The following is a 21820-nucleotide window of genomic DNA, read 5'->3' on the forward strand; positions in this document are numbered from 1 at the left end:
CGTATATAACAAGAGGAGTAAGACCAACTACATCTACAAAAAGGAAAGTTTGCGTTGCAACAATAACAAGAAGTGTAAGACCAACTACATCTACAATAGCATATTAGCAGCCAGGAGTGCTTGTGATTGATTGCACAACGAGAAGATATCCCATGATTTTAAACATCACAAAGTTGTAAACTGAACTGATAAAGGATAATACAGATGTGACTTACGAGGGAAATGTGCATATAAGTGGTAGAGGCAATGTAGGAAGAGATCATTCTCATAAGAAATCATTAAGCAATTGCCAATATTCTTTCTATTATTAAAAGAAAGAATAGAAAAGGAAGAAATGATAATACAAACATACCTTTCCAGGAAGCTGGAATGCCATTATGTCATAATATGAGCACATCAAATTAAATAGTACTTCCAATGTCCTTAACAAACACTGCCTAAATTTTGATTCCGGTATCTGAAGACAGAGATCACTGTAGGTATGCCTGCAAAAGCAAACATATATTAAATGTTGCTGAATATGGGTGCTCGTTATTGCGTAATATGTTAGAATAATAGTAAGCAATTAATATTTGCATGGTGTAGTGTCACAAAATACATCTGATGGAGGGCTAAATTATACTTATTTTTTTATTCAATTTCAAAGGACGTAAGGGTTTTATTTTTAAGGTTTTTAAGTCTTTTTAGGGATTCTAGGGCTTTTCTTTTTACTTTTTATTTACTCTTCACAAATTACTGTTCACACGGGTAAAATTGTCATTACAAATTTTGTGCTTACGTTGAATATTTTTGGGTCATAAATTATAGACATTTAGTGTCTTTGAATATCAAATTAAAATATATAAGAGGTGGTAGGGCCTTGAGAGGGTCATTCCACCTGATTTTTTGATATTCAAAGAGAAAGAAGAGCTTAGGCTTTTGAAACTCTAGCTTACATGAGGAGGAAACCTTAATGTTTTTTCTCAATTTTGCTTGTGTTTGGCTTGATTTCTTGCTATTTTTACTGTTCTCTATAAATCCCTGCATCAATTTAGTAACAGAGTACAGGTTTTCTCCAACAACAAAGCTGGGAAATAATAAGCAAGCCTAGAGCATGCTGATTTTGGGCCAAATTTTACTAAATTCAGCCTAGATCTTGCTATTTCAGTGAGGTTTTGAGGATTCTCTGCCTAAGGCTTTGATTTCAATGAACCCATGGCAGTGAGAAGGGCCCATGTAAAGGGGCTTTCATAGACCCACTTTGTGATATCAAAGATGAAGAAATTGAGGAACTTAAAAGGCAAGTTAAGCAGTTGGTGCAGCAGTTTGTGAACATCATTCATGGGCAAGATGTTGATCTTTCCACCCAAGAAGATGTCGAGTACAATCCTTTTCACCTCCGTACTCCACGTGAAGAGTCGAGTGAAGAAGAAAGTGATAGAAGACCAGGATGTAGAGAACATCACTCTGGGGTTTTCGATTTGAAGGATAACACTATTTATTTTGACACAGGTTATATAAAAAAACAACAGGCTCTAGACTAGGATTTGCCACCAATTTTCAATATTTAGTAAGATGAACAAGAAGACGTCTTAGGAGATCCAATCTATGATGAGGGCCAAAATTTCGTGGTTAAACCAATCTTTGATGAAGAAAAAGATGAAGATGTCAAGGATATCGAAGAGGTGGAGCAGTCAACAGATTTAGGGCATTGGAGTCAGAGTAGCACAAAACAAGCTTGGTCGATTCAGACACCGCAATATGTGACCATGGTTTCAAAGAGTAATGAAATAGACGTTGAAAGCTTCTAAAGGCAAGAAAATTAAGCTTGAAGTTTCCTACACAATTTTCAATGCGAGTTCAGGGATGACCAAAATTGATAAGTTTGTATCAACTCCTTACTGTACATACCATGATTCGTTGCTTGGGGATTTCTTTTTACCACGAATAATCTATGAGCCATCAAAAAAGAAGGTTGAAGAATGTAGTTTTGATGCTGAATTCATCTTAACACATTTTAAAACTCGAGGAAGATTTTCCCCCAGCCATAAGAGAATGATGGAGGTCAAAATTATAATTGTTTTTAATTTTTATTCAATTTCAAAGGATGTATATTTGATTTTAGGTTTAGAGTTTTTAAGTATTTTTAGGGATACTATGAGTTTTCTTTTTAGTTTTTATTTACTATTCATTGGTCACTATTTTTTTTTGATGTTGTTAACTGTTAGCGTTGCACATCGTCAGCGCTAACCAATATAGCCTAGGCTCCTTTCCTATTAGTGCTGGTATGATACTATCGGTCACCATTCATAGGTACTATTTATAGATATTGTTCATGGATTACTGTTCACAGGGTAAATATTACGAATTTTGTATCAAACATAGGACTTTTTAGTCATTTTGATTATTGTATGGACATTTAATGTCTTTGAATATTAAATTAAATATATAAGAGGTGGTAGAGCCTTGAAGGGGTCGTTCCACATGATTTTACAATTTGAAAGAGAATAAAAAACGCTTTTGGAACCCTAGCTTGGGTAAGGAGGAAACCTTAGGGTTTTCTTCGAAATTTTGCTTGTGTTTGGCTAGATTTCTTACTATTTTTACTGTTCTTTATAAATTTCCTACATCAACATCCTAAAGAATGGTAAAATGTGTAGAATAATCAAAGATATCAAACTTTGGACAAGTAATACGTACATCATATAATTAAAACAACTGACAACAAATAGCATATCGTGCATGATATTTAATGCTCTCATTAAGGCCAATTTTAAACAATTTATTCAATGCATACTCTCTTTGTTTTACGGGCAGTTGTTTCTTTTATGAGCTCCCGCTCCATATAGTTATAGATTTTCCATAAAACTAATCTTCTGAAGAGGATTCAGTGAGTATCAAGATCAGTGCACCATCAATCTTGGAGATCCGGAAAGGGGTATACTAAATTTCTTCAGAGGTGATCTTAAGGCATCTTTGTTCCCGGTAATTATAAGGCTCTCTTGTTCTTATTCTTTGTTCATGATTTGTTTTGTTCTTGATTTATATTTAAAGTTATAATTCATCGTTCTTTATGAAAAAAAGTTTACGTTCATGGTAGTAACAATTGATCCCTAGATTGTTGTAGGGTTTTATTTTGAATAGCAATTGGCCTACGTAAGTAGACTAACCGGCATAAATAAGGAAAGAAAGAGAAAAACATTTTAATACATATATTGTGTTAGATTAGTCTAAGAGGGGTGAGGACCTTAAACTTTCTCTTAACTCGTCCCAAGCCCGGGTAAAGGAGGTAGGTTGTATTAGGTAAGCAGCCGACATAAACTTTTGTTAAAACTTTCCATGAGCCCGAATCTACGTTATTTGCTTATCTTGTGCTAGATCTACATTGACATCTTTCATTTTTTACAAAAAAGTATTAATTTGTTTTAACGACAGGACTCTTCTAGAAATATTATTTTTATTTTTTAAATACCATAATTGGAATTTACAAACAAGGATGGCATGTTTATTTTCATCATATCTATGCCTTTTAAGAACATATGTCAGGGCCACCCTAGACCACACGGAGAAATGTGGGACCCACTCCAATGAGTTCCACGTGGAGGACATATGTAGAATCTATGGGTGGCACACCCCACTCCTTTTTGGTTTTTCTTTTTGTCATGTTTCTTCCAAGTTCTATAAAACTTGAGGTAATCAACCAAATCCTCTTGGATCTGTGGAATCCAAGGAGAATAAGAGTTGTCTTAAAAAAGATAACAGTTTAGGATGAGTACTAATTAGACTGAGATTCCTACTTTTTATGGATTTCTAGGATGTTTTGGTCCTAATCATATAGGAAGTTTGTTTGGGAAAGTTCCTACCAAGGATAATGGTGCGATTATAGTTGTGGGGACCTTGGTCTTGGGGGTTGGGGGGAGGCCCCCCTTGAAATCTCACTTCAATAATTTCTAAATGGAGCCCAAGTAGAGCTGGCTACATCCACTAAGGGAGCTCAATCCCCATTTTATAAGGATTTCGATCCCTGACAAAAGGGGATCTTGACTGCCTTGGAAGGGGATTGCGATCCCATTGAAAACATAGCATTACCATGTTTTGAAGCGATCCAAATCCGAAGGCAAGTTTCAAAATGCTTTGAATTCTAAACCCAACTTCTTTGATTTTATGTTATTTCTTATTTTTTATCAATTTTCTAGCTAACGACCTCCTAAAGATGATTTTCGTTTTCTAGTTTCATGGTTGTGATTTACATAAGCGGTTCAAAACTAGTGAACAAACTCAAAATCGCCCGAGAGAGCTCGGAGCTAGGGGGCTCCCCAATCCCGTATAGTCATCCAGAAGAGGGGAATTGCCACGGTTGTCCACAATCAGGCGGTTCTAATTATAGTGAATCGTCTTATCTTGTCTGGTTAGGGACTCACGCAATTCCTTATTTCAGTTCTTTTTATGATCCTCCAATCTTATTTTTCTCATTTTTATGAGACTTTCAAGCAGTAGAGTTCTAATTGTGCATGTGTAGATAATGTTAAAAAGCGGGTTATACGTTTCTCAATTTTTAACTCACTCTAAAAATAAAATAAAAGAGAGAGAGAGAGAGTGCTCTCTACGAAAACCAATGCACATGTCGCACATATATCAAGCTGCTCCCATGGTAGGAAGCTTCAGCCATGGGTTGATCCCAAGCTCCCATCTCCTGCTCCTGAAGCCAACCCAGCTCCCAACAACTATGGGTGTGATTCCAGCTCCTATATCATGATGGCTGATCTAAGGTTGCTGATGAAGATATAATCTCTCACCCCTTAGGTTTCCCACTTGCAGTAGATAACAAAGAACTCTATCTCCATATGTACCTTAAACCATGCATATATCGAAACATACTCTCTCCCCATGTTAATTCATTCACTTTTTTACCTCTAGAAGCGAAAAAAGAAAGGTGCACAGTGAGCTAGAGGCCTATAGGGAAACCATGGGGAGGGGGGGCAGGCAGAGAGAGAGAGAGTCATGCATCGTTAAGGTTTTTATAGTGTCCCTTTTCAAGAGAAATGTGAGATAAACCTTGCTTCTTTGTCATCTCTCAATGCGCGCTTCTATAACATTTTGTCACCAACCTTGAAGAATAATCTCTCTTCAAACTAGGTGTAACATCAGTCTAGGAAAACAATAAGGGGCGTAATAAGTCCTTGGGGGTGACGTTTAGCAGTTTAAGCAGTTTGTTGTCTCAGCCTACAGATTTCAGCTGTCTTCAAGCCCCTAGTTCTTCATGTGGCAGCAACATTCCTTAGCACAAAATATGCCTACTTTGTTTGGTTTCGAGTATACTTTATTTCTGTAAAATTTCGTGGAGAACTCATGCATATTTTAGGAGATATAGCCTTCTTACTGCAAGGTGGTCTTCCTGTTTTTGTGCAATAAATTGCTGAGAAATTTTCAAAAGTAACACCTTGTGCTGCACACCCCTTATCAATCACATGTTGGTCAACCAATTCACCCACACCGCCATTCCAAAAAAACAAAGTCTAGCTTTTTTTTATGAACTTTTCATAGGTTTTAAATTTTATTAATTTAAAACAGGATGGCTGACAGTTGTCTCCTCTTCTTTGATCCATTCCTCTATATTTACACCCCCAAAGTGCAACTCTTTATAGAAGCCTTAGCCTTACTCTTTAGGAAGCTTCTTGTCTGCCATCCCCTTTCTATCTCTCTCTCTCCCCCTCTATCTCTCTCGCCCTCCCTCTATTTCCCCATGACAGCTTTCTTCAGCCTAAGCTCCAGTTGAGCCAATAGGATTTCCTCTGTGATCCCTGAAAATATTTCCTTTGTGATTCAGTCTAGTCCCACTTCCCTCCAGTACAATATTCCTTTTTTAATGGGAAATTTGTCAAATTATCCAGAGACAAACAATTTAACACTTTACCCATATATTTTGATTTAATTTCAAAATACCTATAAAACAACACATCATCTTGAGTGGCAATGGTTGCAAATGGGTAATATTTAATACTTCAACGCTCACGGGTATTTTGATAAATTCCCATTTTTATTTCTCTTTTTCAGTGATCAATCAGTTGTCAGAACTTCTGATTTCAGTGATCAATCATTTGTAAGGACTTCTGAGAAAACTTTATTTTCTTTTGTATATATTTCGTCGTTTGGGATATGCAGGATGATATGGAGTCCCCAACCTAAAGCTCTTTTTTCTCTTTCTTTGCTAACTTTTTTTTTCTTTTTTCAGGCCCAAATACAAAGGCTTGTGGTGTTAAAACCAAGGACAGGGCCAAATCCCTTTGTTTTTCTGTTTCATTTTGCTGTTTCTTTTACCTATCTTTTTATACTGGAGCTATGTTGTTGTTTTCTATTGCTTTTGTTCGATGGAATAGTTAGGGCTTTAGTTGTAACAATAACTATTTTCTGTATATTCTGCCTTCAGTTTGGCTAGTTGTGTCTTTTTTTTATTGCTTTTGTTTGCTGGAATAGTTAGGGCTCCAGTAATAATAATATCTTTTTTTTGTATATTCAGTCTTTGGTTTGGCTGGTTTGGTACCATGCTATTCGTTGCATTGTTTTATCAACAATCATTGTTTGAACTTATTTTCTCTGCTGATTCTTGTACTTTTCAGTCCCAAATATGGACTGAGTCCATCTTTATGGTTTTTCAATCATGGATCGAGCCTTTCCCGTTTCAAATATGGACCCTGGGACCCTTTTTATGGTTTTACAGACATGGACCAAGCCAAATCCCTTCATTTGTTCAATATGTTTGTTTCATTCTGCAGTTTTTTTTTACTACTACTTTTTTTTTTTGTGCTAAGTGTTACTTTTTATGCTTTTGTTTGATAGAACGAGTAGGACTTTAATGATGAGAAACTTAGGCTTGTAGTTAACTGGATACTTTTTCCCACTTTGTTAATTTTAAAAAAATTGAGAGATACATGCATTGTCTGCCTTTAAAATTTCACAACTGATGGATCGTGTGTAGGAAAAGTACGTATCTATTGAAGTTCGTGTGAGTGTTTACATACATATGGACCTGGTGCCCCTTACGAGTGCATGATATAGACCCAGCCATGGGCCTACCCAGAACTCTTTTTTTGTCACCTTTTTTCCCTGCTGTTTTTTGTGCTTTTGAAACTCAAATTTTGGATCTGCTCTGTGCTAAATGTTTTATTTTTTCTGCTCTTGTTTGCTGGAAAAATTAGCGCCTTAGTTAGGTACTTGGGCTTATAGTTAACTGGATAATTTTCCCACTTCATTGATTTTAAAACATTTGAGAGTTACAAGATTTGTCTGCCTTTCAAGTTTCAGGGCGAAGGGAAAAGACCTCAACATGGTCATTATTAATCTATAGAAACCTTATGATAAAATACCTAGACATTTGATAAGGCAAGTGTTGCAAAAGAAAGGAGTTTCAAGACCCTACATCGACTTGGTTAAAGATATATACGAGGGAGAGCTAACTAGTGTACGAACAACTAGTGGAGAGACAAGTGAGTTTCAGTGATAATAGGTCTACATCAGGGGTCAGCATTAAGCCCATACCTCTTTCTCTTAGTAATGGACGGCTTACCTAGGCACCTACAATATTAAGTACTGTGGTGCATGTTCTTCACGGGTGACATAGTTTTGATCGATGAGACCCAAAAATACATCAACACAAAGTTAAAACTTTGGAGGGATGCTCTAGAATCTCAAGGTTATAAAATTAGCCGAACTAAGACAGAGTAACTGGAATGCAAGTTTAGTAATCATACAAATAGAGACGAGGAAGTCGAGAATGGCTTAAGGCCTTGGCAGCAGTATTGTTGAGCCCCATGGTAAGGTCTTTGACTCTATTCTCACCACAGGATAGGGGCCCAAATCCCCACCGAATTACCACTTCTTTTTAGAATGGCCTGGGGCCTTAGCGGTAGTATTGCCGAGCCCCATGGTGAGGTCTCTGACTCCATTCTCACCAAAGGGTAGGGGCCCAAATCCTTACTGACATACTACTTTTTATTACCCAAAAAAAGAGAGATAAGGAAGTAGTTAAGATTGACGGCCAAAAAATAGCAAAAAGAGCACACTATTGATATCTTGGGTCAATAATCCAGAAAAATGGAGACATTGAGAAAAAGGTCGCACATAGAGTTAGAGCAAGATGCAAAGTGGAGATCTGCAAATGGAATTTTATGTGATTGTCGCATATAAATGAAGCTGGAGGGCAAGTTTTATAAAACAGCTATGAGACCAGCTTTACTTTATGGGGCGGAATGTTGGGCAATCAAGAAACAATATACCCACAAATTGAGTGTAGCTGAGACAAGGATGTTGAGATGGATGAGTGGAAAGACTAAAAGGGATAAAATTCGAAATGAATACATTTGGAAGAATTTAGGTGTGGCACCAATAGACGATAGGATAAGATAAAGTAGATTTAATGGGCTGCCATGTGTGGTGCGGACCCAGTACAACACATGTTAGGAGGAGTGAGTTCAAGTGGAAGGCTCAAAAACAGCAAGGGGTAGGCCCAAAAGGGTATGCTTGGAAGTAATGAGAAAATATATGGGAACTTATGGCCACCGAGGGTATGACCCTTAATAGAGTAGAATGGCAGACTAGAATTCATGTGGCCGAACCCAATTAGTTGGGAAAAGGCTTCGATGATGATGATATGGGCCAACTGCTCCTTCTAAGTGCATGATATAGACCCAGCCATGGGCCTACCCAAAATTTTTTTTCGGTCTCTTTTTTTTTCTCTGCTGATTTTTTGTGCTTCAATCTCAAATATAGATCCCAAGTCCATTTTTATGGCTTGTCAACCATGGAACAAGCCATTTTAATCCCAAATATGGACCCTACATCCACTTTTTTGGCTTTACAACCATGGCCAAGCCAAGTCCCTTCGATTGCTAATGTTTTTGTTTCCTTCTGTCCTTTTTTACTATTACTTTTTTTTGTGGTAAGTTGTTATTTTTTATTCTTTTGTCGGCTGGAATAAAAGGCTTTAGTTAGGCACTTATACTTTTTCCCATGTCATAGTTTTCCAGAAATTTAGAGAGATATACACTTTGTCTCCCTTTAAAATTTGCCATATTTTTTTAATTCATAACCTTTTCTTTTTTCTTACTCATAAGAGGCCTCATATGAAAGGACCCATTGATGCTTTCACTACAACTAACCCTAAGGCCACAGTTGAGTAGAGGCCAAGTAATTCAATATATTGCTCAGTGGTTTTATCAGGTAGGCATTTCTTATAATACTTCTCGCTTAAGTAGCTTCCATACAATTTTGGAAGCAATTAGCCCATTTGGGCCAGGTTTGAAAGGTCCAACTCCATATGAGCTTTTAGAACCATTAGTGAAGAACGAGGTAGAACAAACTAATAAGTGCCTTGAGGCTCATAAGGATGGGGGGGCTCAATACGGGGTTAATGAAGTGTCTTGGAGCTCATAAGGATGGGTGGGTTCAATACGGGGTTTCCATAATGACTGATTCATGGAGTGACAAGACAAGGACTATAATGAATATGTTGGTGAATTGTTCCTTAGGTATAGTATTTTTTAGATCCAATGATGCTTCTAGAGAAGTTCATGCTGCACATTGTATATTATCTTTCATTGATAAGGGCATTGAAGAGGTTGCGAAGGAGCATGTAACTCGTTGCCATAGATAATGCTGCTCCTAATTTAGTTGCAGCTCATTTGCTTCACCAGAAGAGGCCCCATATATTTTTAGACAACTAGTGTTGCACATTGCATAGACCTTATGTGGTGTTGGTGACATGTCTAATGTTAAAGGCACACTTTCTAAGGCTAAGGAGGTAACAATTTTCAATATACTGCCACACCATTACACTTAGCATGATGTTCACATAAAAGGAGGTCATAAGGACTGGGGTCACCAGATTGCTATTACTTACTTGAGTCTTCAGAGCATTTATAATAGGAGGATCCCATTGAGACCCATGCTCACTTTGAAGGATTGGAGCAACTGTAAATGGCCTACAAATTCAATGGAAATAGGACCTGTGATACTATTCTTTTTAAGGTTTTTAGGCATATGGGATAAAGTACTCACTAGCAATATCTCTACCCTTGGTCAAGGTCGTGTGTCTAGCTAAAACAAGTTCTCTATGGGCTTTATATGTGACGCACTGGATGGAGATTTGAAGGAGATCGCAGAGAGTCTGAGAAATGATGAGGCCAAGCATGGCCCAATTTGGAATATTATCGATGAAAAGTGGGATAGGCACAACTTCATAGATCATTACATGCAGCTGGGTACTATTTAAAACCGAAGCTTTTTTATGTTGACCTAGATGTTGAGATGAAAGTCAAAATTATGGATGGATTTAATAAGTGCTTTAAGAGACTTGATCCTGAGTTAGAAATCCAAGATAAATATCAGCTGATGAATTCATTTTATATATGTGTGCATTGAAGTCATTCGAGAAAAAAATGGTGGTCAGAAAAAGGACCACATCAGATCCAAGTAATAAATTTCATTTGGAAATTTTCTTTTGAGTTTCTATTGACTAATATATTTTAAATTGCTTGAAATTCCTACGATAATGTTAAATTAATTATAGAGATGGCACCCAAATTGCAGCAAAATGGTGGAGCCAGCATGGGAGTAGTACTCCAAACTTCTAGAAGATGGTTGTTCGGGTCTTAAGTAAACAACTAGCTCTTCTGATTGTGAGCAGAATTGGAGTTCGTTTGAGATGGTCTCTTTAATTGAGGTTCTTTTAAATTATAAAATATATAGACACATAGTAACAATTAATTACTCTTTTATAATTTTACTTAGTTCTCTGTATTAATTGAGGTTCTTTAAAATTATAAAATAAAATAGACACATAGTAACAATTAATTATATTTTTATAATTTTACTTGGTTCTCTATAAGTCCAAATTTAAAAATCTGAACAATGATCTAATGCAACGGTTGTATCATAGTATAATGCAACGACACTTCTAGAAAACCATGTTTGTGGTATTTGTATGACCCCAAATTTTGCACACTCTCTTCATCTCAATAATCAATCCCAAAAAAAAAAAAAAAAAATTCAATTTAAACCCTAGATATGGTCAAAATGAGTCCCCTCCAAAACGAATCTAGACCATTCATTTTGTGAATTTCAAGATCTTAGCCTTTCTAAACTCAAAATCATTGTTTCCTTTTTTAACATTGTTCATCTACTGATAATGAAGCCATCCAAAAAAATTGGAAATGAAAAAATCCTTCTAAGGCCTAGATCTAAGCATCTCACCAAAATGAATGGCCTATGTTAATTGGGCTAAAAAAATACTTTCTAGGTTGTGTTTTCAAATTTTTCCTGTTTGTAATTGTTCAATAGAATAAAAAGAGTGTATATGTCAAAATTTGGATCAAACAAATGGCCATAAGATGGTTTTTTAAGGTTGTTGCATCATATTACTATACAACGGTTGCATGAAATCATTGCTCTAAAAATCTAGATGGGTCAAGTAGTAGTACTAGCGGTGCTCATGCATTTTGTTTTCTTACATGTACATACAAAGCGAAGAAATGGGCTTGAGCCAAGAAAACTCAATGATTTGGCACTTGTAGGAGAGAATCAGAGGCCTAAGGAGAAGAAGTTCTATCAGCAGAAGCATGATCTCATTACTTCCAAGGTCAAGGAGAATGCTACTGAGTGGTTGGTTGGAGACCCTAGAACTAAAGAGATCTTCTCTTAGGAGAGTTTGACTTGGCATATGGCTGAGGATGCATTAGGTTCAGCTTCTGATCCTAGGAGGGCTCCTCGAGTATCAATTGCTGCTTCTTCACAAAAGGTGAAGGGGACAAAGGAGGATGATGCAATTTTAGAAGAAATCGAGGAATATGAGAAAAATGTTGAAAAGGATGATGATTGTAATGATGATGGCCTCGATTCAGATGGAGGTACAAGTGGTGATAAAGATTCACACTAAAGATGTTTGAAGAACCAAAGATTTCGTCTCTTCTTTTGTTTTACATCTTATCTTTTATACTGCATCATCTCATATTGGTCTTATACTTTTATTGTAGACTTGGAGTCCATGTGACTATGAACATATGTATGTGTATCTAACTGTGAATCATGATTCTATGCCATTATACAGATTGGAGAGTTGGCGACTAATGCACTACGGACTTCTTTATGTTTTTTCATTAAAGTATCAAAGATATGAAGTTTTGAATGTGTTTCATCATTCATGCGTATATGATTGCATGAAAAACGTTAGAATATAAATGAAAAACAAATTATGAAATTAACACAAATAACTGCATACGTGTGTGTTTTGATAGCAAGCAAATGCATATTTCTGAAATTTTTCACCACAAGGCGCTTGAAGTTCTGGGAGCCTAACTTGGCATTGGGAGTTGGGTACCAGGCTGGCCATCTAGCGGTTGTGTAGCGTTTTCTGAAATATTAGATAGATTTCAAGCTCAGCCGGTCTAAAGTTAGAGAGATTATACTCTTTATTCCGGTATCCTTAAATTGTGACCAATAACGGGAGGTTATTTTTAGAGCTCTAGATAAAAAGGACCAGGTTTTCCCTTTCATACTTACACTCATGTTCAGTCTCTTGCAAAGCTTAATGACAGACTCTTCTCGAAGCAACCAACATAGGGTTCCTGACATGCTAGTATGAGACTGTGGATTACTTGTACTAGACATAAAATGGTCCGACACCCCATGGGCTTGAAATTTGATCTAAAATTATTACAATCTTAGAGACAAGAACATCAGTAATTAATAGGAAGAAGAAAGGGGAAAGTTGTCACAGACGGCAATCACACATCCAACTTATTTTATAAATTAGGAACAATTGCCTTTGTACAATGTAAGTTATAATCGTACTGTTGTTGTTGTATCCAAAGATTTGATAATGTTGTCACAATAGTTTGTACAATTGTGGATCACAAGAGCTAAGGTCTAGGCTTCCATTCTCACCTAACGCATTCAAAACCCACTTACGATTTCAAAAAACGGGTAGGAGCTCGTGATCCCCACTAAAATACCAAAAAAAAAAATAATGTGGATCACAAGAAATGTTCATAGTGTCATATGGTTCATGGATACCTCTAAGGTCTAATTACTGGCATCTATAAATAAGTCAAAAATGCATGGGTGAACAAAGAAAATTTACATCGCCACAGGGAAGGGTAGCAAAGAAGGAATCAAAGAAAACACTAAGGTTGAAAAACAAGAAATTTGGGATTAATGAGTTGGAAATGGAGAAACTATAGGAAATTTTTAAAATTAGTTTAGGGCACTTTTATAAGATCCAAAGGTTTCTAAGAATGGCAATAGTAATATTCTTAGTACAATAAGCATTTGAATCAACAAATTCATCAAGCAAATTCACACATTTAGGAACCAATATTATAAGACTAGTAGCAAGTGGTCAATTTATCTTTCACAAAAAAATGATAGACCAAAGTATTTCAATACGACATGAAAGCAAGTATTCTACATGGTAAAATAGTAACTAAGCATAGCTGATTGCTATAAACAGAGACTAGGGTATGATATTCTGAGTACACAGAAATAAGAAATGATACTTGATTAGCACAGAGAACATACCTACTCCTAGAATGTGTTTCTGGAAGATCAGAAACCTGCAAGAAATTATCCTCCATGTTAGAACATATCAATTTGAAGTATCAATAAGAGTCAAATGGTACAAAACAAAGTGTACACTATCTGATGAAAATCCAAAATGTAAAGACAACATATGCGGAAAGGAAATCGCTGAAGACTCCAAAGGATAGAATACACCATAAACTCAAGCGATATCTATAGTCAGGGGATTCTCATATACATGTCAAAACTAGTAACCTCTCGCAAACTTTCCTAAATAAGGCACAGAGTTTAGGAAGAAATGTGATTAGTGACCAATTAGAAGTAAAAAATAGAAACAAAAAAGAGACAGAAGAAGTGCCATGAAAGAAATTAAAATGCATTCAATTTAGCTATGCAAAATAAATATATCAAATGAAGTAAGCCAATCAAATCCAGCACAACTGTAGTCTAAATGATTTAGCACGACATGAGTTTATCATTATAAGTGCATCTGCCAAAAAAATATTTGTATTATACAAATATCAATGGAGTACAATGACATCTATGAAATCTCCAACCATAGGAAACCAGGATCAAGGCTAAATGAAATATTTCTAACAAAGTGATTCAGTCAAAGGCAAAATGCAGCAACCAAAATTTAGGGATTACTCATCTATACCAACCACAATAATATATGTTCCATATTCCTCATCGAAAGTTGAAAAATTTATGTGAATGCATTTTGATTTGTAAGTCAAAACAAAATGTAAATATTGGTAATATACAGGTCGAGGTAAACTAGGAGACTTCTTGTGGCCCTTGGTCCAACAGTGACATACTTGGTTTGTGAGGTAGGCCAAGGTTTTTTTTTTTCTTTTCGGAAAAGTCCATGTTATATGTATTTATGTATATAAAATGTTTCTTTTGTTTTTTGGAAAAGTCCATGTTATATGTATATATGTACATAAAATGTACAAATATCTCACAAGGCATGAGTTTGAGGCAGTCCAATCAAGGGAGCACAGTACACAAAAAATGAAAACGCAAGAAAAAAAAAAAGAAAAAAGTCTTGCCACCCACATATCGAGTGTCCGGCACATTATAAGATCAAAAAATCAAGTGTATGGCTACCCACAGGCCAGGTCATCAGCACATTCCAGGTGGCATCCAACGAACCAGGTGCTCACGCCCAAAAACAAAAAAGTGATCCATAACTAATAAATATCAAGGAGAGATGAGAAGAGGAAGCAAGAAAAGAGGGGAGAAGTGGAGAAGCAAAGTTAGAAGTAGAAAGGGATAGAGAGAAGGAGAATAGAGGAAGAGGAGACAAGAAATGTCAGGGAGGAATATTAGAGGAGAGATGGAGAAAATATACTGAAAAACTTCCATAGGGGGTGCAATAAAGGAGAGAGAGGAGAGGAAAAGGGAAAAGAGAGATAGCAAAGTAGAGAGAGGGCAGGAGAGAGAGAGAAAATCCAAAAATTCACAAAACACAAAAGGTTAGCTCAGCAAAAGAAGTAGTAGCACCGGCCTCATGGAAGCGTTGCGACAACACTAGCAGCAGCACTCTCCCTAGCTAGAGCATCTGCCGCTCTATTGGCCTCCCTCCAGATATTGACGAAAGCCGACTCTCTTGAGGGAACATAGGACACTCCGACTCTACTACTACCTAGCCCTTCGCAATCCTCGAGGGTCTAAAGCACTCAATTGCAATCATTGCTTGAGTGGGATCTCTTATAGTGGAAGGGGATGCTCGGAATGATAACTTGGCCCATGAGGGGTGGCCAACCTCCATGGAGACTTTCTCACATTTTCGATCACATCCACAGGCTTTGTAGGAACAACCCGACCACTTTTTGCAAGGTTCTGGGAGAAGCCAACCACTGCGCTGATTGACTAGGGAGGGTGCACAGGGGAGGCTCAATGACAAGCAGAGGTTCTACAACTCACTTTTCAATTCCATGATGCACCAGCTATTCATTTAGTGTGTGCGGCGCTGAATTTTGTTTTCCCATTTCCCTCCGCTTTCTTCCCCCTTTCTCTCTTTTCTTCTCTCCTTTCTTCTCTCCCTGTTTCTTCTATCTCTTCCCCTCCCCTACCTCTCTCCCTGTTTCTTCTATCTCTTCCTCTCCTCTACCTCTCCCTGTTTCTTCTATCTCGGCCTCTCCCCTACCTCTCTCCCTTCCCCCCCCCCCCCCCCCCCCCCCCTCTCTCTATTTTCTTCGTCTTGATCCTCTCCTTACAGAAGTTTTAGCCCATTTCTTAAAGGCTCTTTTCATCACAGGTGGCCACACCAGCTTTTTGTATTTAAGCACCCTCTGTGAGGGTTGCCGGTTTTTTAAACTGTGGAATTTATGGTTATCTTTTAGTCTGAGCACCCGAGATTTGGGTTGCCATTCACATCTCTTCTTCATTCTCTCCTCCCCCTTCTCTCTCTCTTTGCTGACCATGACTTCCGAGCACCCGGCCTATGGGTAGTCTCAACAAGGGGCATGGGCCTTTTTGTAATTTTGGTATATTAATATATACAGTACAGTCAACCTTTCTCCAAAAGGGGGGATGGGGGGGAATATGACCATATGGCTCGGGAAACCTACTTCCTTTCATCAATCCATAGCACATTACTTTTTTTGGCACGGGACAAAAGCACCTTAAACCTTGGTGACATCCAACACCACAATATCCATCGAAATAAGCCTCAAATGTTCGCTTCCTAATTATCAACAATTTCCAGCCCTCCAAATTCTCACTTTATAAGTATAACATTGTGCGAAACCTAAGAAAGTCCATCCTTATACTTTAAAACTGTTGCATCAAAGATAAACATCAATATGGAATTCAAGTCAAAACACATTAATTTGAGCATGAAGGGCAGGGGCAGGGGAGGGAGCTCAGCTCTTTGGAGGAATGTGCAGAAGCCTATGCTAGTAGACTGATATGGGCATAGATCTCAATGGACATCAGAGAATTTTTCCTCTCATGTTGTTCCTAAAAACATGAGGTTACAGGGTACTTTTGATTGTTATTCCGCTGTCCACATGAAAGAAATACCAAGTGGAAGATATATCTGAATATGCTGATCAATGAATTCCAATAATCTTTAAATCCTTTTGCATTCAATAGACACTGTCCATGCTTTTCAAGGCAAGACAGGTTGAATCCAAAACGTTCTGAGCGCCAGTAATGCCACCTCCACATGGACCATACATTCTTGTCATAAGGCATTTAAAAGCACCCTCTGTAGTTTAACATTGTCTATCCCTTTGCCTATATCCCCAATCAGTTACATAAAAACCTTATGATATTTACCTAGCATCCATCACCATGGAATTCCCCATAGCGTCCACCTAACATCTGACTAATCCATATTTCAGTACACAATTGCTGTCTGATCCACACTACTTCGCCTAGACAAGCATGGCAACCACCTTATTATCTAAAATGTGGCCTATATATGCATCCCAGCAAATAACAATATACAAACCTGCCTCACTCATGGGGACCCTGAGTTCTTCCACCACCACCTCTCCTCCACTCTCTTAATTTTCAGTCAACTCCCTCATGACTATTTCACAAGTGAACTTAAACCCTTCATACCAAATAAATCAATCAATAAGCCATCATCACCAAAAAACTTCTTCAATCAGGATCATTCATGAGGATGAGTACACCATCATCATTCCCCTCCTCCCTTCTCTCACCCCCCACCCCACCAAAACAAAAAAAAACCACCACTACACCAAACCAAAAAGAAAAAGAAAAAAAGCTTTTCTACAAAATTACTCCCATCAAATCAGCTCCAAAAGACTTTCATCAATCTCTAGCCTGACAATGGATGAGTACTCATGTAAGGTGTGGCTGTGGAACTCAAAGTATTAATTTCTTTTTACTTTTATTTCAAATACTTGAATTCCACTTACATGTGCCACAATATATTGCTGGAAAATATAAACAATGCCCTAAATACAACCCAAGATCTTTATTTTACCGCCAAGATAAACAAAAACTATCTAGGAACTTTAAAATAGTTTTTATAACAATTTTAAACACAATATACGTTCCTGAAAAATTACCAAAAATAAAATACATAAATAAAAACTAATGAGAAGACTTACTGAAAGATGCCTAGAGTTATCTAACCAGGACTTGGTACACCACATACCCGATTCCCTGACCAATGGCGCACTTTTCCTCCTTAAAGTGTTCCTGGAAATTCTTAGATAGGGAAGCTTTGTAGGTTATCCTTCTTTCTCTAGGGTTAAAGAGAGCTCAAAAATAATTTAAGGTTTATACAAACCCTATGAGAACAAAATAGGACTGATCTTGGGAGTTGATATCTTTCTAAGTTAAGATTCTCTCTTCTGCCTTTGAAAAATACAGCAAATCCTAGTTTAGGGTTTTTCCAAGAAAAATAGGCCACCCCTAATTTTTTCTTTTGAGACAATAAAAATAAAGGAGGGAGAGAGAGGTCGCGTGCCTCTCGTTTAGTTGAAAGAGAGAGAGAGATAGAAAGTGGCATGAGAGAGAGAAAGAGAGGTCCCTCAATTGGTGCGTGAGGGAGAGAGATCTCTTGGAGAGAGAAAAAGCTCTAGTGATTTTTCAAATAGGTTCAAACCCCTTCTTAAATATTAGCAGTGTTTCAAAAAGCTTAAGGCAACACCTAGGCGGTCGGGGGGTCCAGGTCGCCCAGAGGTTAAGCGGGTGCCCAGAACCTGGATAGCCAAGTAGAAATGTTTTTTTGGGGGTTTTTCGCTCTCTAAAATAGGCTCTAATGTATTTTATGTTTCAAATAAACCTAAAACCCACAATTTTGCCTCTTGAGTATTAAAAAAATGACCCAAAAAGACCCTCAACGAGGGACATTTCCACCCCTGCGCGGCCGCTTGGGCAGCCGCCTAGGCAGGTTCAGGCAAGCGCCTCAAGATATCTACCTAATTTAGCCACCTAAGCCTGGGCGATGGGCCCAAGCCTTCTGGACCGCCTAGGTAGCCGCCTAGGCGTTAGGCAGTTCGCTTTCTAAAACACTAAATAGACGAAAATTTGAACTCCTAGTTTGAATAGGATTCTAGTTTTTGACTAGGATTCCTACCTTATCTAATTTCTAACAAAAACCTTTTAGGATAACTAGGAAATCTGTGGGTGAGAGATTTAATCAAAGCCATCCATCCCAAAAATCAACCATCATGATTTTGGGTAGAAAGATTAGGAAGATTATCCCCTTACACTTTGACCCAATCCACTCCTATTTAAAATCAAACCAATCAAATTTAAACTTTATCGTTTTAAATTTGAAATCAAATTTGAATATATTCTAGATAAATCTAATCTAGGTTTTCCACAATACTTGGGAACATATCTCATTAGATTTCAAACTTGACAAATTTAAATTTGAAACAAATCAAATTGAATGGGGGTATGCCTATTCCACTAAAAGTGGCGTGCCTCCATATTTGGGCTTGCCAAGGCATGAGAGGATTCTGCCACAAAAAGTGGCGTGCCCCCCTTTTTCCCATAAAAAACGTGGCCCCGCCTTGTAAGAATATGTGATGTGACACCCCTTTCAGCAATAAAATAGGGTGCCAAATATTGCTGTACAAAAATAAGGTGTGGTCCCTTGGGTGCACGGAGTACTACATGTGGGGCTGGATCCTTGGTTTCACATGGGTTATTTTTAAAGTTCTGAAATTTTCAAAAAAATGAAATTTTCAAAAATACCCTTTTTTTGAAAATTTAAGGTAGAAGCAATATTTTAAAATGCGAAAAATATTTAAAAATCAAAAGAAACATTTATAATACTAAAATAAAATATACTAGGATTGGACTAGTACCAATGGATCAAAATAAGCCGACACTAAGGGCGCTCCACTCATCCCAAAAACCATGATCCACAAATATTCTCTAATCCAACCCAACAAAGTCCCATGACCCACAGTCTCTTTACAGGGGGTCATAATTGTCTTGTCAAAGTTGAATAATAAAACAGTGGGACTAGAATCCTGGAATGTCGATTACAGTTCCCCCTTTTATAAGCAAGTCTAACACTTGTCACTTCCATGCAAAAAAAAAAGAGCTCTCTCAATGCACATGTACACGTGTCCCTGTAAAAAAAGGTGCTTCCCATGCAGTTGTCATATGTACATGCTGTGCAGAAGTATATTGAAGCTTTGGCCCTTGCTCTCACAGCCAACAACTGCACACAGTTCTCCTGGCCTACAAAAGTGATCCCTGGGCATCTCTCCGACCTCAACAAGGGATGACCCACTATAAACCCTTCTCGGTAGTGCCACATGCCCAGGGCCAAGGGTTTTCGACATGACCAGGGTCATAAACCACCCAACCCCTAGTCAGCCAACACACACTTCCATTGAAGTGTATATTCCATTATAAATATCGTTTTTACAAGCTCTCTAGGACTTTAAAGGCCACAAAACCCATCAACTCAATCATTGCTTCCTACTGCAAAGCACCAAGTGACATCCCATGGTCAAGTGCCAGCAGCACCATCCCAAAGCTCCCCATACCTCACATCCATATGGACCACACATGCTTGTCATCAGGCATTAAAAGCACCCCCACTTATGGCTGTTTCCGTCAAAATAAAGTAGTTACTCATTGTCTCTCTCTTTGCCAATATCCTCCATGGGTTTCATAAAAACAATTGCTGACATATTTCCATATAACATCCATCACGGCGAAATTCCCTAGAGCGTCCATCTAACATCTGATGGATCCAAATTTCATTGCACAAATCTTGTCTGATCCAGGCAAATCAATTGCCTAGCCAAGCATGCTAACCACCTTGTTATCTAAAATGTAGCCCCTCATATATGCATTACTCATTTTTATTCCACCTAACAATAATTTGCCTCACTCTGTAGACTCCTGCATTCTTCCACCACCATCTCACCTCCACTCTCTCTCAACTTTCAGTCGACTCCCACATGAAGACTTTGCACGGTAACCACCTGCAGCAATGTTTGAACAAACTGTTCGCCCAGTGCCTAGGCGGCCTGAACAAAAAAACTGCACGCCAAGACCCAAGCCGCCCTACACGGGCAGTTGTACCTAGGTGAGCGCTTAGGCGGGCTAGGCGGGCGCCCAGGGCCGTGAGGCCTTTTACGATTTTTTTAAATCGCCCAAAAGGGCAAACGGGGTCATTTGACCCTCAAAGTTGTATAAAAACGTCATGGGGTTTATTTTTAACCCCCAAAGTGAAAAAAAAAACCCTCAATCTCCAAACTTATTTATGAGAATCTAAAGTAATCTCTGAGAATCGAAAGTATTTTTTGTGGATTGAAAAAGTTTTCTTTTCTCATTGAAATTATTATTTGGGTGCTATTGGTGGCATTAGAAGACTTTTGAGTTGATTAGTAGCTCGATTGAGGTAACCACATCGAAGATCAGAGATTGGGCAGAAAAGGTCAGTTTGTAATCATCATTTGACTTTATTTTTCCAATTTGAGATGTCTACTGGGGGGTCTAGTCGGGGTGGAGATCCGGGATGGAAATGTTGTATTAACCCGGATAAGAATGATAGGAATAAAATTATGTGCAATTTCTGTGGACATGTTTCTAATGCCCGCATAAATAGATTTAAAAAACATCTTGCCGGTATTAGAGGTGATGTTGCTCCATGTAAGAAAGTCCCAATGCTTGTGAAGAAAGAAATTTCTGAATATATTGAAGGTGAAAAGAGTAAAATAAATTCCAAAAAAAAATGATATAGCAAAATCAAAGTCAAGGGTCCATATTTTTTATGATAATATTGACACTGAAGAACAAGATGAAAAAGGGGAAGAAGGGGTAGCCATGGTTGGTATTCAGAACTCTAAGAGCAAGAGGGCTTTTGGGTCTAAAAAGCCCCGTATGAGAGGACCTATAGATAGTTCTTTTACACCTAACCCTGAGACAGTAATTGAGAAAGAAAAGGGAGAAAGTCGAAAAAACAAATGACATTTGAAAATAGATTTAAGAAGGAAGATAGAGACAGGGTGATTCAGCATATTGCTCAGTGGTTTTGCAATGCAGGCATTTCTTTTAACATGGCTCGCTTGAATAGTTTCCTTACAATATTGGAAGCAATTGGGCAATTTGGGCCAGGTTTGAAAGCTCCAACTCCGTATGAGATTGGAGAGCCACTACTAAAGAAAGAAGTTGAGTATATCAACGAATACCTCAAGACCCATAAGGAGGGATGGGCTAAATTTGGGGTTTCTTTAATGACAGATATGTCGAGTGATAGAAGGAGGAGTAACATGACTTTGTTGGTAAATTGTCGCTCGGGTACAGTTTT

At 37.8% G+C, this 21820-nt stretch overlaps 1 protein-coding gene across 15 annotated transcripts in view; it reads right to left on the reverse strand.

The window, feature by feature from the left end:
* LOC18426787 (coiled-coil protein) overlaps positions 1-21820 on the reverse strand; it is a 126372-nt gene that overhangs the window by 58626 nt on the left and 45926 nt on the right. For all 15 annotated transcript variants that reach the window (XR_016059943.1, XR_016059947.1, XR_016059945.1 and 12 more), the window contains exons 11-12: positions 13549-13583; positions 353-485 (exon numbers count right to left, since the gene is read on the reverse strand). Coding sequence is in view for 6 of the 15 variants with exons in the window: in XM_088872834.1 (XP_088728960.1) it covers positions 353-485; positions 13549-13583 (168 nt within the window). In the remaining 9 variants the exon portion in view is untranslated. The remainder of the gene's footprint in view (positions 1-352; positions 486-13548; positions 13584-21820) is intronic.

Source organism: Amborella trichopoda, chromosome 7, assembly GCF_054954075.1.
Source record: "Amborella trichopoda isolate Santa Cruz 75 chromosome 7, AtrichopodaSantaCruz75HAP2 v2.0, whole genome shotgun sequence".
NCBI classification, from domain to species: Eukaryota; Viridiplantae; Streptophyta; class Magnoliopsida; order Amborellales; family Amborellaceae; genus Amborella; species Amborella trichopoda.